Source organism: Ornithodoros turicata, chromosome 1 (genome assembly GCF_037126465.1).
Source record: "Ornithodoros turicata isolate Travis chromosome 1, ASM3712646v1, whole genome shotgun sequence".
Taxonomy (NCBI): Eukaryota; Metazoa; Arthropoda; class Arachnida; order Ixodida; family Argasidae; genus Ornithodoros; species Ornithodoros turicata.
In genome coordinates, this window is record NC_088201.1 from 13221028 (window position 1) to 13236369 (window position 15342).

Below are 15342 nucleotides of genomic sequence, written 5' to 3' on the forward strand. Positions count from 1 at the left end.
ACATAGGTGCTGTGTGATTACTTTTTTAAGTGGGACGCAAACTTGCATGCCAAATGCAGCCCACGTATATGTAGACCCTTTTGCGACGCAAGGGTGCGCCAGTTGGATTTGGGCCTTGTAAGTCTTCCTGTTTGCACCTGTTGTTTGCAAAGACCTTTTTGCCGGCTCAGTGCCGCCAGCCTGCATCAACTGGATTTGTACCCCGTAAGTCGGTTTGTGCCGTTTGTTTTGTTTGCAAGCAGTGAAAGGGTATTTTAAATACGTACGCGAGAAACTTTTTGTTTTGTGGGGCGTGAATTTCTTGTATAGTTGCTGTTTCCCTGAATCTGACCCTGTAATAGCATATTTATATGTGGCTTTTTCTTCTTTGCACTGTCAGAGGATAGGTTGTTTGTATGCATAGTGGGAGAGCTATTCAACAGGTAGAAAGTACATCTGCGTAAACCTAAAATTGAAATGGTGAGTGTGCAGCATTGAGTGGTTGCTGGACTATGCAATGCCCGCATGTAAAGAAATAGAGGAACCTGCTGCTTCACATTGTTCAAGGTGACAGTCCTATGTTCCCATTACACTTCGGTCTACTTTGCTTGCACGTGTAGTAGTATTCATCGAGTGGTAGCTCGTGAGAAAGAATTATTGCGGTACTTAAGTTTCAACTAGACTTATACTAGCCCCCTTCTATTTTTGCCTTTACCAGCTTGCGTGGCGCAGTGGTTAGGGTGATCGCCTTCAACGCCAAGACTGGGAAGTGATGCTGGTTCAAATCCCAGCACAGGCTGTGCTGTCGGAGGTTCTCCGGCAGGCTTTCCAGATGAATGTCGGCACAGTTCCCCTTGAAGTCTGCTCAGGGCACATACTAGTCCCCTGTCCCCCATTCCTTCCTGCTGTCCTCTCCCTCTGTCCACGTCTATACCAGTGACATAGCCATGAGGGGGGGCTTGAGAACCCCCTTACCTGCCATGGGCCAACCCACGCAAATTGAGCAAATCTGAGAAAGAAAGAAAAAATTATACAGGGTGTTTCAGTAACCATGTAAACAACATTTCTCGTACAAAATGCAGTGTATGCGGTCCTTGCAGTTTCTTCAAGTTCTTGCAGTTCCTAACGTCTACTTGAATAGTTCTGACATTATGAGCTTTACAAGCTGTTTCCAATCTCGTGACGCGGCCTCAACGGTCAATACACCCCATATGTAATCGGATTTTTTTATTTTCAAATGTTGTAGATTTTCATCTCCCACCCCATTGTATGCACGGCTATGTGTGTGTTGGCGTGACCAGGACCAGCGGGTTTTTGTTTCGAGCCTCCCCTATCTTGGAGGTCTGGCTACGCCACTGGTCAGTTCGTCTGTACGTGGCTCAGAGCCGTAGTTGATTCGCGGCGGTGCTGACACAGAATTAAGGACAAAAAAGAAATTCCTTTGTTTACTACCATTTCTGAAGCTGTACTACATTTGTGTCTTTACTCAACAACCATCCCGAACTAGCAAGCTTTTGTAGAGCGATGTCCAAACGCGTAGGCCGGCCGACATTGGCAGCCAACAACGCAACAACGGCACCGCCGAACGCCCAACCGCTTTATGCGATATAAAACGTAGGACGTAACACTGCGCTTGCCTGTTGTTGATTTCTATATTATCGAACACCTTATATCGTTCAGATGGGTTCAGAAGATCTGTGTTTTGACATAATTTAATGTAATGTAACCGAAAACAGAATATTTAAATACTGGTATGTGCGTATCATGGCGCGTATGAATACGTGGCAGGAGGTAATTTCTAGTTGTATAGTGTTTCAGTTTCTTTCGTGCAGCACGTGTTTGTTGTGTGAGTGCGTCAAGTTAGGAAACTCGTTTTCAAACTAGTTTTTATGATATTATAATTTAGAATCTGTTGGTGCACCTCATCCTTCCACACTAGCTCCACTAGAGAAGAAGCCAAGACATCGGTAATGGCCAGCGAAACTGAAAACAGCGCTGCGAACGCCGCTTCTGAACTCGAGGCAAAAATCGTCAGACAAGTTGAAGTACGGTACAGTTACAGTAGACGTTGCATGCCGATTGTGTGACAGGCAGTTGTGCATGGAAGCGAATATAGTTTCACACACAGGTGTCCACTCGTTAAAAGGTGTTTTAGTAGGCCGGTTTATACAACCTCAGTACACGAGTTAACTGAAAACCCTCTTAATTTGCACTCTCAGGTACCTGTTTCCAAACATTTCGGAGAAAGCAACCCGCAATATGTTTACTTTATATTTTTCTAATGTTTCGCTGAACATTTCTTTTGAGAGTACTAAATCGTGAATATACGACCGCTGGAAAAGTGAACTTCAATAAAGGGAGGAACACGAGGGAACTAGTACGTGGATAACGTTGGGTCGCTATTTGTCACGAGAAACTATTACATGGGACTAACACGTCTGCCTGCTTCCCCGCATTTTCCAACTTAGTCGGGTAAGGCTTTTAACACGTCTGTTCACCAGTGGCAGCACTGGTGGCCGCGACCGTAACTGGCAACATTAAGTGGCAGGAGAAAACGAGCTCATGATCCAGGAGAGGAGACTCCTCTCATTTCTTCCTCCATGGTTCATCTGATGTCTCAACCCTGATTTGAAAAAAAGAAGAAGAAAAAAAAAAACGTCTCCAATGTGCACCATTGAACCATCTTCTCCTGGTAACCTTGCTTTACTTGTAGCCTGAGAAACCAGCGAGACCTAGGGGAGTAAAGATGTACTGTCATGGCCACTGTTAACCAATCTCCTATTTCAGGGGTCTCGCTCCGATAAGTGCCTGACTGCTGCAGACAGTGGAAATAGCAATGGACTAGCCGACTGTCACTTTGGGGGTGGTTGGTTGCAGTTATGGTATCGTTTCTTGACGACACATGTAGGAATAACTGCCCAGGCGCAATTAAAGAAGCCCCAGGAAATCATTCATGCAAGTCTCAGATAAGCAGACTTCTTTCATTGTGCTTCAGCTGTTTCTTTTTCTTTTTTTTTCTTTTTTTTTCATACATGTTGTTAAGAAGTGATACCATCCTAGCACCCGGCCATCCCCAAAATGTTAGCCGACCGGTCCAATGCAGTTTTCACTGTTCCCAGATAGTCGAGCATTTATCGGAACGAGGCTGCGGAAATGGGAGATAGGTTAACAGTGGCCACAACAGTGCATTACAACACAGTATTCATGAAATTTTGTTGTAGGTGATTGTTTCATTAAAACTGAGAAATGGGAGTCATCGAAAAAGCCAGTCAGCGGTGGGAATTGAACCACGCGCCTCCTAATTTGGCGACTGCTGTATTTCAATCTTTCATGCTTTGGGGCACCTTGAGGCTTACGTTGTGTTTGTGTTCCAGCCTCAGAACGGTCACTTTTCATGATTATTTCCTGTGGGTTTGTTTGTTTATGATTTTATACCTTTCAGCTGTAGTCACAAATTGCTGTTATGAAATCTGAGTGTTAAGCGGTATTTCTTTCTTCACAGTTGAGCTTCTGTGATTCCTTGTTTGTGACCTATTCTCTTCTAACGTTCTTGCAGTACTACTTCGGTGACTTCAATTTGCCACGGGATCGATTCTTGAGGGAGCAGATCAAGTTAGACGATGGTTGTATCCTTTACAGATATTTGAACATGTGGCCGTACTTGTTGGAATTGGATTAAATTACAAAATAGAGTTAGATATGGTGAGGTCTGACTTGCCATTTGAATAGCAACATAGCTAACTATAGGGTAGAAGATTAACAAAAAAAGAAAATTGAAAAATAGAAAGGGGGAGAAAGTAATACAAGATATGATGAAATTTGTTAACATAACAGATTATTATACCTTCAAGCACGTTCTGCACATCTGTTTTCTGCATATCATTTATTCTCCTTGACACCACATTGAAGGGATCAAGCTTGAAACTCTTCTAACGTTCAATCGCCTGAAGGTATGTCATTTGCTATTCTAAGTTTGGAAAAGCATGCACTCCTTTTATGGACAAGTAGATGAGTTGAAAAGCTGCACAATTGTAGTAACATGTTTCATTCCAGGCCCTCACAACAGAACCCAGTGTTGTTGTTGAAGCGCTGAAGAAATCTTCAAATAAACTGTTGGAGGTACTCCACAATTCATTCTGAAATTGAGTTTCACTGTTGTGGTACAGTTGCATGTTACATTTTTTTTTTTCCCTTCTTCTTCTTCTGTGTACCAGATCAGCGAAGATGAGAGTAAGGTGAGACGAAGTGTGGATCGGCCTCTTCCAGAAAGCAACCAAGAGAATCAGCAAAAGCTGGATGAAGTAACAGTATATGTGGTAAGGGTAACTGCCTTCATTTTGTATATGACGTAATACCCACTGTCCTGGTCAGGATGTGTGATTCATAAATCCCGTGAGCACTTCGAGATTGAATGTGAACGTCACTACCTGGTGGTCAGCAAGACGGCTTTTCTTTCCTGTTCCTCAAAGCTCTGTTACACACAGTTTGTATTTGTGCTTCACGCAAGTATACATTGTAGGGAAGTACAAGAACGAACGGAAACCGATTTGACGACAAGTGTTCTTGTGCAAGAATAGGATTGTGCGGAGTCACAATCTCGGGGTCTATATAGTTGCTAGCGGAGGTAGACAGGCAGGGGTCTGTTTTCAGTGACAGTAATAGGGGTTTATTTCATGCTGCTTCCTGAAGATTAGAGTCATTAAATATGCTTCGCTTCAGAGTACCGACACTGAGTTCCAGGAGCGAGCATGTGCCATCTTGTTTTCACGCCACGGTAGCCACATGCAATTCAGGCGCATTTTAGCGGGCAATGCCATCTATCGTGTGCGGGTGAAATGTTCGTTTCTTTTGCAAGCGGCCCCTCAAGGCTGACTGCCGTCAGCTCACCTTGACATCCTCGGGACGCTCTGGTGGACAGTACGTGGATTATGACACAACAATCATACACGCTTCTCTATCCCACAGCGAGCATTACGTTAGCTGTCTCTGATCCTCAACTGGGCATGGTACCGGTGTGGTGCACCCACTTTTCGCATTCTCAGGTTCTCGCTGGTGGGTTTGAACGTAACTGTGACTAAAACTGGGGAATTCAAGACACTTTTCCGAAAGACGCAGATGGTGGTTTTGTGGCGAATATCAATGATTCCCCAGTTCCCTAGCAACTCAGTTGTTTGTACAACTAACTTCTTTTTGTGCACATGCACACAGTCGTGCACACATGTTCGATTTTGCCATTGACGTTTCATCATCCGATACTGACTAGACAGTTACATTTCAGCTTTTTATACTTTTCTTATTTCCATGTTTAGTTTTTTTTTTTTTTCTCTTTGTGCAGAAAGGCTTCCCAAATACTACTACAATTGATGACCTCTTAGAGTTCTTTGGGAAGTATGGCAACTGCATCAATGTCTTCATGCGCAAGCTTCCTTCAACCAGAACTTTTAAGGTGGGAGCAATAAAGAATTCCACTTTTGTGTGGGGAATAACTTCCCCTGGTTCTTACGCCACTAATCTTCCAGGGTTCAGTGTTTGCAACATTTTCAACCAAAGAAGAAGCCGAAAAGTTCCTTGCACTGGAAAGTGTCACATTCAATGAAATAGAGCTAGTGCGCTGCATGAAGTAAGTGTGTTAAACTGTTCATACCAGCGCAGTGTGTAAATATTTCCTTTTCTGATCTCTCTCTGTTGTATTTCTAAATACAGTATCATCCACATTTCTTGTAGGATACAATACAGTTTTTAACATTGCGGACTGTAGTGTATGTGGAAATAAGATTTTAGAGGGAGGTATTGATCCTTTGAAGATGTACAAGGTGCTTCAGTAATCCCATCAGAAATTTTAGAAAAGCACGCTACAGAGAAATACATCACTTTGCCATGTATTTTGTAACGGAATGGGGTAAATGCAACATGCGCTTTCTCTTTCTGGCAAACAGGTGTGAGGTTGATTTGGCGAATTTCGGAGTAGCATTCAAGAAACGAAATTTCTTTTGGTTAGAATTTGATAAAATTACTTGTGGCACGTGGCAAAAATTCCGTAGCGACCAATGCTGCTGACAGCTTTCTTTTTTACTTCTTTATTAATCTTTTTTTGTAGCATGCTCTTTTCATTATTATCTTTTTTTTTTTTTTTTTGCATGGTTACTGGAACACCCTGTGTATCAGTGCGGGTACACCTGCCCAAAAGCATCGAGTAGCTGTGACCTTCTTTTCAGTTTAGAATGAAACTGTCCCTAGTTTTTCTATTGTGGCACTTACAAAAGTTTCTTCTATACTTGGGTCAGTTCTGAACTCTAGTATTCAAATTTCGTTATTAAAATTAGTACAAAATTATAAATGTTCAAACATTGATTTCTTCTGTGCGATATGCAAAGCTTGTGGCCCATGCACATGATTCCACTGAGCTGGAACTGAATGATAGGGTTGAGTCTGAGTGAAAAGCTCTTTCTTAGCAGTACACAATCACTGTAAAAAGGGTGAAAACTTGGGCTGGTTGGTGATTCATAGTTAAGAAGGATAAAACTCTCAGTGCAGAAAGTTTAATGATAACGGTTGGGTGTGCAAGAGATAGTGGTGTAAACAGGAAGTCCGGTACGAGAGGGAATAAAGGGGGAGAGGAGGGTTCCTATGTACCGTATTTTCACGCGTATTAGCCGCGGCTTATGCGCGATTTTTTTTTTCTCACGGGCGCCCTGCGGCTTATCCACCGGTGCGGCTTATCTAATGACTATTTTTTCCTGGTATTTTCCCCATACGCCAATTTTAACGAAAGGGCCGACAGTGCCTCTGGAACAGCACTGCCCTGCAGATGCACGAACAGTGCGTAACAGGGACGGGTCCACATTCGAGTAGATTGATCTTCCTGATGCATTCCCCCAAGCAGCTTTAAGGAAAGTGGTGACAGTGATTCACGTCTTCTGGAAGATCACTGACCCATCAGTCCACGAAAAACCCCCCACAAGGGCACAATCCGATCTTGGTAGAACTCCAGAACTGACCTCCTCTGTTGTACACTGTGCCGATCCCGGAGTATGGACCACAGGGTTTATGGCCTTCTCTATGGTCTCCTTTGTCGCACAAATCAGTCGTCTCGTATTGCCCGCGGCTTATCTGCGGGTGCGGCTTATCTGCCAGAAAATTTTCAAACCGTCCCAAAAAACGCGTCCTGCGGCTTATCTGCGGTGCGGCTTATACGCGTGAAATTACGGTATGTATGTGTGTATGTAGGGCCTCACTTCATGAAATAAAAAATTTTTGGTTGGCAGTTCAATGCCATGTCTGCGTCTCTTTTTGTGTTCCATCCACGTTTTTCCATGCACTGAGGGTTTTATCCTTTTTAACTAACAATCACTGTGATTTGTCTAACCGTGATTTTCATTTGCAATGTTTCACGTGTCTCGCTATTTGCAATTTCAGAAAGGAGCATTCTGCTGAAAAGCACAGACAGCGACAAGAAAGACAGGCGTAAGCTCGGATGACATGTATACTTCAGGTTGCTTGTATTCACTTCAGGAATTTTTTTGCCATTAGCGAAAAGGCCAAGAAGAGAGCAAAGGATGGATCTGCAAAAAAAGAAGAGTCTGAAGAGCATGAAAACAAACTTGAACCAGAGGCATGTTCATTTTCTAATGATGTGTTTTAGCTGAGAAAAAAATCCTCCCCCTCTTACACTTTTGCATACATGAAAGCTCGTAGGCCCAAATCATGACTCTTTCTGTTACTTTGCAGAACATTATTTTAGGCTGTATACTCAAGTTAGAGGGATTAGCGGAGAACACAAGCTGGCAAGATGTTAAGACGTTCTTTGCGCCATATGCGGAAATTGCCTTTGTAGACTGCACTGTGGGGGAAAAGGAGGTTTGTGTATCAGTGTGCTGTTGTCTTCAGTCTAACTTTAATTTGTGTGGCTCTTAAATTGCAGGGGGCAGTCAGGTTTGCTGATGAGGGCTCTGCTTCAGCTGTAGTAGAGAAGCTTCGATCAGCTGATAAGAAAATTATCATCAAGGATGCTGAAATCACGGCGACAGTACTTGAGGGTGTGTTGGGCCTTTTACAGATACGAATAGACCATTGAGCATATTTATACATATTGTTAAGTATGAAATGATGATCAAGCATGACAGCAGGAGAGATGTAGCAAAAGGTATTTTTTATAAGGCACAAAGGTTGAATGTTAAGGGCTTGAATGCTCACGCCCTATGATGATAAGGGTGCTGATTTTGTCTCAGAATATATACATACATTTTTCAACTAGTTTATTTATTGCAGGTGATGAAGAAATTGAGTACTGGAAGAAAACAGCTGCTGCAAGAAAAGATAAGAGAGAGAAGGCAAAATGTATGTTTTCCTTGCTTCACTGCATTGCTGGTAACGGTTTGTTACGGAATACTCTGTAAACGACTGTGTGTCTGTAACGTAGCACCATATTTATGTAAAACACACTAGAATCCGTATTACTTTCTGCACTTGTCAAGCTTTGAATATTTCCCAGGTAGCAAAAAAAATGGCTCATGAAGCATTACTTTCTCTGCATTACTTTCTCGTGTAGATAACCGAGGCGGAGGGCGAGGCAAATCCAGAGGCAGAGGAGGTAAGTCCACACGATACGTTTTGTGAAAATACAGTGACAAGGAGGACGCCCGAGACAGGGGACAATTAACAGGCAATTTCTCTGACACAGCACATTAAATTTCGTTGCTGTGTCTGAGAAATTGTCTTTTGTGCCTTTCACGAAGTAAATTCTAGAGTACTGTCCTCTGAGGGTGCAGCACGGATCTTTTGGGAGGTTCCTCAAGCTCGCAGAGTTTTGAGAACTCTCGCTCTAACGTAATCTCGAATCAAGTTTATTAATGACCGATTTTGACAGCTCCCAAGGGTTCCCATTGTAATAGCGAGGATTCTGGTTTCCAGCCCGGGTTTGTTACCGCTTGCCTCACAGTGTCCTAATGATGACGGTTACGTGCAGGACGACATGGTGGCGGCCGAAATGCGAGAGAGAACCGGCGAGATAATGCTGAGAAGGGCAAGGCGAACGGAAAACGTGATGCGGATGCTGAAATGAAAGAGCATCCTGAAAAACCTGTAGAAGGAGACAAAGCTCCAAAAGTTGAGAAACCAGCAGAGAAGTCAGACGCTTCTGAAACAACCACACAGACAGCATCCAAAAGGGAAGCAGACGGCTTGCCAGGATCACCCCCAGAGAAGCGGGTTAAGGTGGACGGAGAATAACCCGCATCGTGGGCTTTCGGTCGAAAAGTACACGATGCCGTGATGATTGTTGTGTTGGACTGTGAGTGTTACATCATTCCAGATTACTTCTGTTGAGTGACATGCAGCATCACTTTTATTATCATTCATTTTTGTGTATTCAACATTGGACAACTGTACTCTGCAGACTAGACTACAAGTGTCTTCACCAGTCATAAAAACTTGGCAAACTCATTCGTGTTTCAAGTAATGGAAAGTAAACACGTTGCACGGCTACATTTTATTTGGCACTACTCGATTAGAAGTTGCTCAGTGTGGTAGTGATGTACACATGTTCTCCCGCTTTGTTGCAAAATAAAAATGTCAATGCATATAACACTCTCGTTTCTGTGACATTGCTCGAAAGATACCCATTTGTTCGTTCAGCAGGATTGCTACTAGCTCAGATACACATTACACTAGTAGTGATAGTAGTAGTGTTTTACTTGCTGCATATTATCTAGCTTGTGTCAGATATACTACCAGTTTGGTCCATGTTATGAACAGTTCTCCAAGCAGCAACAGAGGGACACTCTAACTGTCCTACAGGTTTTCACATTCATGCAATAGGTACATACAGCATCTTTGATTCAGACTGGTCCACATGGCCGTGCTCTTTTGGTAAAAGTACCGCTCGCACACGCTATTCTAAAATCAGCACCCCCCGTGGTTTATCACATCTCTAGTCTCCAGGTGTTGCAAGACTATTTCTTCCGAATAATAAACGTGCAGCATATGGTCCACCTTCAAATACAATATTGGTACAATGTTCTCAGGTGTAACGAAGGTAATGTGGGCTGCGAAACTACACTCTAGGGGGGGATTACGGACAACAGTGTCGCGAGCGGTTCCTAAAAAAGTAGTTGCAGGCTGGGGATTTCGTAGCATTGCACTATGGAGTCGCTTTGTACGTGAAGCACCTGTAATTTGCCTTTGTCAGCTTTTTTGGGCAGTGCGGTTTCAGAGTAATAAACATGCACCGGAAGATTAGTCTCGTATATAAACACAAAATAGAAAAATAGTCACGAAGCTGCTTTACTGTATACTACACGGGACTATCAAGAAGGGTTGTCAGAAAGTTCACTGAACGATGAATTCTTTGTAGCCCCTCAGAGATTTCAGCTGCTTTTTGAGGGCGAACACCAAATCCGAAGGCTGCACCAGTATTGATATATCTTTGCCAACTGCATTCAACCGGTCCTGTACCTAGATGATATAATGCACATCAGAAAACAAATATAGTTAACCTGTAATGCATTCCAGCGCGTGCCACTTACCTCGTGATTCTTGAAGAAAAGGTTTAGCGGCCTACAGTTTACTTCCGTCAGAAACCAGTTGCATAAGCTTGTCCCATCAACAGTTGTTGCTCTTAGGGGCAGACCATGTTTTGCTGCTAGGCCTCCTGGCTTAACTTCGGCAATCTGAAAATTAAGTTGTCCAATGTGACCACCGAACTATAGGCATATTGAGAAGCAGCGCAACGGACAGGCTGTGTTGTAAAGGCTCTTTTGAAGCAGGTTTGTGCATTTTCTCTGTGCCGTGGCATGGTGAAATGAGAGAACAACCTTGGTGTAGAAAAATGAGTTCTGAACCAACAGATAACTTGAGGGATGGTTCTTCAATAAATGCCATATTTACTTTTAAATTGTGCTTGTACAGAGGGCTCGAAAATTTTATATGGACAGATTGGCATTTAACGCTCCACAATGCTCTTCTAAGTTTTGTACTTGTGTATTCAGTGTAAGAGACATCCCTGCTAAGGAAACATATCCATAAGGCCTTAACAATGGGGCACGTGTATCTCGAAGTCTTTGCAACTTATGTATTCTTCACATGTTAAATATATACCTCTGGTGTGCCACGTTCCCTCACAAGACCAAGTTCCTGTCCTTCAACATCCCGCTTTATTGCAAAAACTCTTCCATGTGGTAGCCTGTGAACCACAAACTCCACCTGAAAATGATATTTAGTATAATGCATGGAAACAGATAGTCTGGGAATATTGACAGATTGGGGCATGAGTAGAACCTCAACAATGACAGAAAGACTTGTGTGACTTGGGGGTTCTGTGCAACTACTTGGCATGACACTGACCGTGACTCCTTGACTTTTGATGACCCTAACTACATCTTGCACGGTGGTGACTCGAGCACCTGCAACACTCCGCAGCCGGTCACCAACGTGAAATACGTTATGCAAGAGTGGGTGGTCCTTCTGGTTCCAACCTGCTATCCTAAAAGGAAAATTTACAAGTTGGATGAAGGCTGCCTATACGGGCACAAAATTTGACTGCCACTATACTTTGCGTCCTGGTTCACAAGCCTGCTGTATACTTGCGGACATGGAATTAAGTGCAACCAACACAGCAAAAGTTATTACTCAACAATAATTGGGACGTTTCCTACGTTACAGTGTTTTGGTTATAGGTAAAAAAACGCACACTGGCACTTCAACATTAAAAACAAGTCAAAGCTTGACGTTTTGGGAACAGTACTGCTCCCATCATCAGAAACAAGTGTCCTGGCTGAGTTGCTCATTGACTCCCATGACTAACCATGACTCCCCCGGCCTTTGGACTATATTCGTTACAGTGTTTGTACAACTGAAAATGAATATGCTGCACAAAACTTACCATACTGCTCCGAAGCACTCCACAAACGCCACAGCATGAAGGCAGTCCCTCTTCCTTACGATTAGGCGAACTCCGTAATCATGCTCAATTTCTTTACGCAAACACAGAACTTGTGCTTCCTTCAGTGTCAGTGCCTGACCACTTTCCTCTGGCTGCATTGAAGAACCATGGTGCAATTAATTACCTATGTAGCATGAACATGCTCCTTGCACAGACGTGAACAGATGGATAGCAAAAATGCAGGGCAGGGAGGTATTGTGTGTGTCCTGGGCCAACTTCAGGGGTCTACAGACACGTATCACTGATCAAAGTAATTTGTGTTCAGCCCAGTGGTGGATCTGGAGAGGAGGGAGGGAGGGGGGGGGGGGTCGATCCTCCCCATAACTGAGGGTCTGGAGCTTACAAAACATTTGGAAAACCATGTCATAACATGTGACTAGCACAAACACCAGAAGCCGGTGTTTGCAGGACCGGCCAGTCGGACAAGCAAGCGGCACATAACTACGTTCGCAGCTATTAAATTATATTTTCTGCTCTTTACGGCACTGAAACTTCGAGCTCATTGGAATTTCCAGAAGCATTTACCAGGCGTGCCTCTTGCCCTGTGCTGGTAGGAATTTGTGGAGGAGCCCCCGCTGCAGAAGTAGATGTGGCTGCAGCTGCGTTCCCTGTAGGTACATCCCTCGCAGCACTGCAAGCTTGCTCACTTGGAATGTTTGAAGGGCCCGGCCTTGCGTTCAAGTAAGAATTTGGCATCGATGGTGCCGTGAAAGAGAGTCTTTTGTTCCTACAAGTCTCTAACAGGGCGTGTAACGGCCTGGATGGTGAAGACCACGAGTTGACTCTCGTAACAGAGACAAGGGGGCGAAAAAGGGGCTCATAAACACCATTTTCCCTGTCTGGCACTTCCGGAGCAGGAGAGCTGTGTGCACTAGTTGATGAGGCCGAACCAGAATCTAAACTTGCGCTACGCTGGTAGCCGTGCCGAGCTTCAGTTGGAGGAAGGCTGGCACTGTCAAAAGTGAAGACAGGCGTCGAAGATGAGCTTGCGCTTCTTGGAGGCAGCGGAGGGGGTGTGGGCCCGGGTGCGAGTGCAGGCACAGATGGCAGTGGTGAATTGGGGTCACGAGCAGTACTAGCTTCCTCTGATGCTCCTTAAAAGTAAACAATGAAGATGTAAGAACTACGACACACCGGTACTAATCAGCCTTCATAGAATGCTGGATTATTATAAATCTCAGGTATGAAGACATTCTTTTCAGTTATTCATGCTTAGGTGGACAAATCTGTTACTTAATTTCCTATTACCTGCGGATGATTGAACAAGAATCTACCGGTAGCTTTCACAATTTATGCGTCTCTTTTGTAGCCCTGTTGCATAAGCATCTTTTTATGTTGCACTGGAGCATTGAATTTCCTCTTCTCCATACAGGAAACACTGAGCAAATTTACATCTGGCAAGTAGTTGTGTTGTGTCTATGTGCCTTTGTTTATTAGAACCACAAATGCTTATTATTCGATATTGGAAGATAAGTGTTACATTATGTTGAAATATTTCATCAATAGCTCATGCAACCTTGGGACATTGTCTTACAGATATTTATCAAAAGTCAAAATGTACATCAGCATTTTATGTTTGGTGGGGGGCTACATCAAGATCAGCAGCGCAACACTAGCTTGCTGCTAGTAATCCAAATCTAAGGCTAAATAAGTGACCTATCAAGTTATATGCCACGTTACACCTTGCTCATTTCTTGATATGTCACTCCAGCAGAAGCATAAAAATTAGCTCAATAAGGACTCAGAACAGTTTGGGCGCACCTTCGTTTGTACTGTTGCTCCTCGAGCCTAGGTGGACTTCTTGTGAAGGTTGCATAGGTACAGGATCTCCACTGTATACATTGTCCTTTGGCTAAGACAGCATACAATAGGACATTATATATTTTTGTGTGTATATCAAAATATGCAATATGTCAAAAACAACACGAGTGCTTCTCAGCAAAAACTGAATCTAAATGTCAATTGTGCGAGTAATATTTACACTCACCTCAAGAATACCAAGGTCCCGCAGTTTTGTGCGTATTGTGTCTATCCACTCTACCATTGCCTCCCTATATGAGAGAGAGAGAGAAGCAATGGTGTTTGTAAACACTGCTGTCTATTTTCTTAGTTGTATGGTTCATTATGTGGGAGGACACTGATCTTCATACCTCGATGGGGCCACAAGACGAACAACATGAGACACCAAAGTGATGGCAAACTCAAAGTGCTCATCCTCTGATGCCAGTGATGGTGAAATATGAAGACACTTCGATAGCTCAAATTTGGATAATGGTTCATGGCCAGCGATGTTCCTGCAATTGTCGTAGAACTCCAAAAAGGCATCCTTATCATTATGCAGACAGAATGCAACCCACACCTTCTCTGGTTTCTGAGCCTGTCAAAAATAAAAATAAATAAACAACTTGTAGTTATTATGCGTGGCTGAAAAAATTCGTGTTAAGAGATAACTAGTCTTGTTACACCACCTTGCACAATGTGAAGCTTTCAGTTCAAATAACGAAGTACCTTTAAAAACTGGCACATTCTTCTTGCTGGAATGTATTTTAGGCAGCCGACTTTATGTATTTCCCGAAGAGGCGAGCCAAACGTGCTCTGATTCCCACCGCCAAGCAATTCCGGGTTTGCCACTGCGTTTGGAATACCTTCCGTCACTGGTGCACCACCTGAGGCAAGCCCATCCATCTCTCTTGTATTGCGGTGACTCATACTTTAAACGAGCTGCCATGGCGAATCCAGCTGCAAAGAAATATGCACAGTGCACCATGAAAGATCTTGTGCGACCAATAAAGTTCCGCGAGTACCCTGCATCAAACGATGTTATCATACCTCTAATACTTCTCTTGACAATTACGAACTACAGCATTGAGTTCCAAACCACATAGGTTTACAAGCGCTTCGTGCTCTACTAGATGAATTCCTATTTCACTGTGGTTTTGCTTGATGCAACTGAGTATTTACCCGATTAACTCATTCACTCGCTATGTCACAAATTTGCGACGTCTGCCAGTTCCGCTATTTGGTTATTCTTATTGCTTGTGAGAGGATCGGATCGGATTGGATGCTAACTACATGCTACATTTCTAGTGTGCTTCGTCGTCATCCGTGGGTTGGGTGAGGGAGGGTGACCCAGTCCACAGCTGATGAACTCGTGCAAGGTTGCGCATTTTGTGTGTGTTTGCGTTGTTGTTGTTTCTTCACGCCAAGAGCGAAGTTGAATAATCTGTACAAAACTGAGCTGCATGTGCAAAGCGCCGGCGCCGCTTTGTGCTTCAACACACACACAAAACAAATAAAAGAAAAAAGAGGCAAAGCATGGTCTTCCCGTCTTCCAAATTTTTGGGCAGGCAGATGCGCGCACCTTCCCCGAAAATTGCACGCAGATTACAAAATCCCATCCTCTTGTTTTTGTATTGCGAACTGCT

At 43.6% G+C, this 15342-nt stretch overlaps 2 protein-coding genes across 2 annotated transcripts; one reads left to right on the top strand and one right to left on the bottom strand.

Moving 5' to 3' along the window:
- The first annotated feature begins 1770 nt into the window (after nt 1-1770).
- LOC135377510 (la protein homolog) lies at nt 1771-9564 on the top strand. Its single transcript, XM_064609982.1, has 14 exons — nt 1771-2024; nt 3536-3605; nt 3889-3929; nt 4033-4098; nt 4194-4295; nt 5315-5425; nt 5499-5599; nt 7396-7443; nt 7510-7591; nt 7708-7836; nt 7901-8015; nt 8248-8316; nt 8528-8569; nt 8945-9564. The coding sequence occupies exons 1-14, from the start codon at nt 1950-1952 to the stop codon at nt 9205-9207; spliced, it is 1314 nt and encodes a 437-aa protein (XP_064466052.1). The 5' UTR covers nt 1771-1949; the 3' UTR covers nt 9208-9564.
- A 680-nt stretch (nt 9565-10244) lies between these two features.
- On the bottom strand, nt 10245-15297 carry LOC135377509 (uncharacterized). The gene is made up of 11 exons (XM_064609981.1): nt 14747-15297; nt 14426-14656; nt 14068-14294; nt 13905-13968; nt 13679-13769; nt 12443-13011; nt 11858-12009; nt 11320-11458; nt 11074-11178; nt 10503-10646; nt 10245-10431 (listed from the first exon to the last, which is right to left on the bottom strand). The coding sequence occupies exons 2-11, from the start codon at nt 14624-14626 to the stop codon at nt 10306-10308; spliced, it is 1818 nt and encodes a 605-aa protein (XP_064466051.1). The 5' UTR covers nt 14627-14656; nt 14747-15297; the 3' UTR covers nt 10245-10305.
- Between the last annotated feature and the right edge of the window lie 45 nt (nt 15298-15342).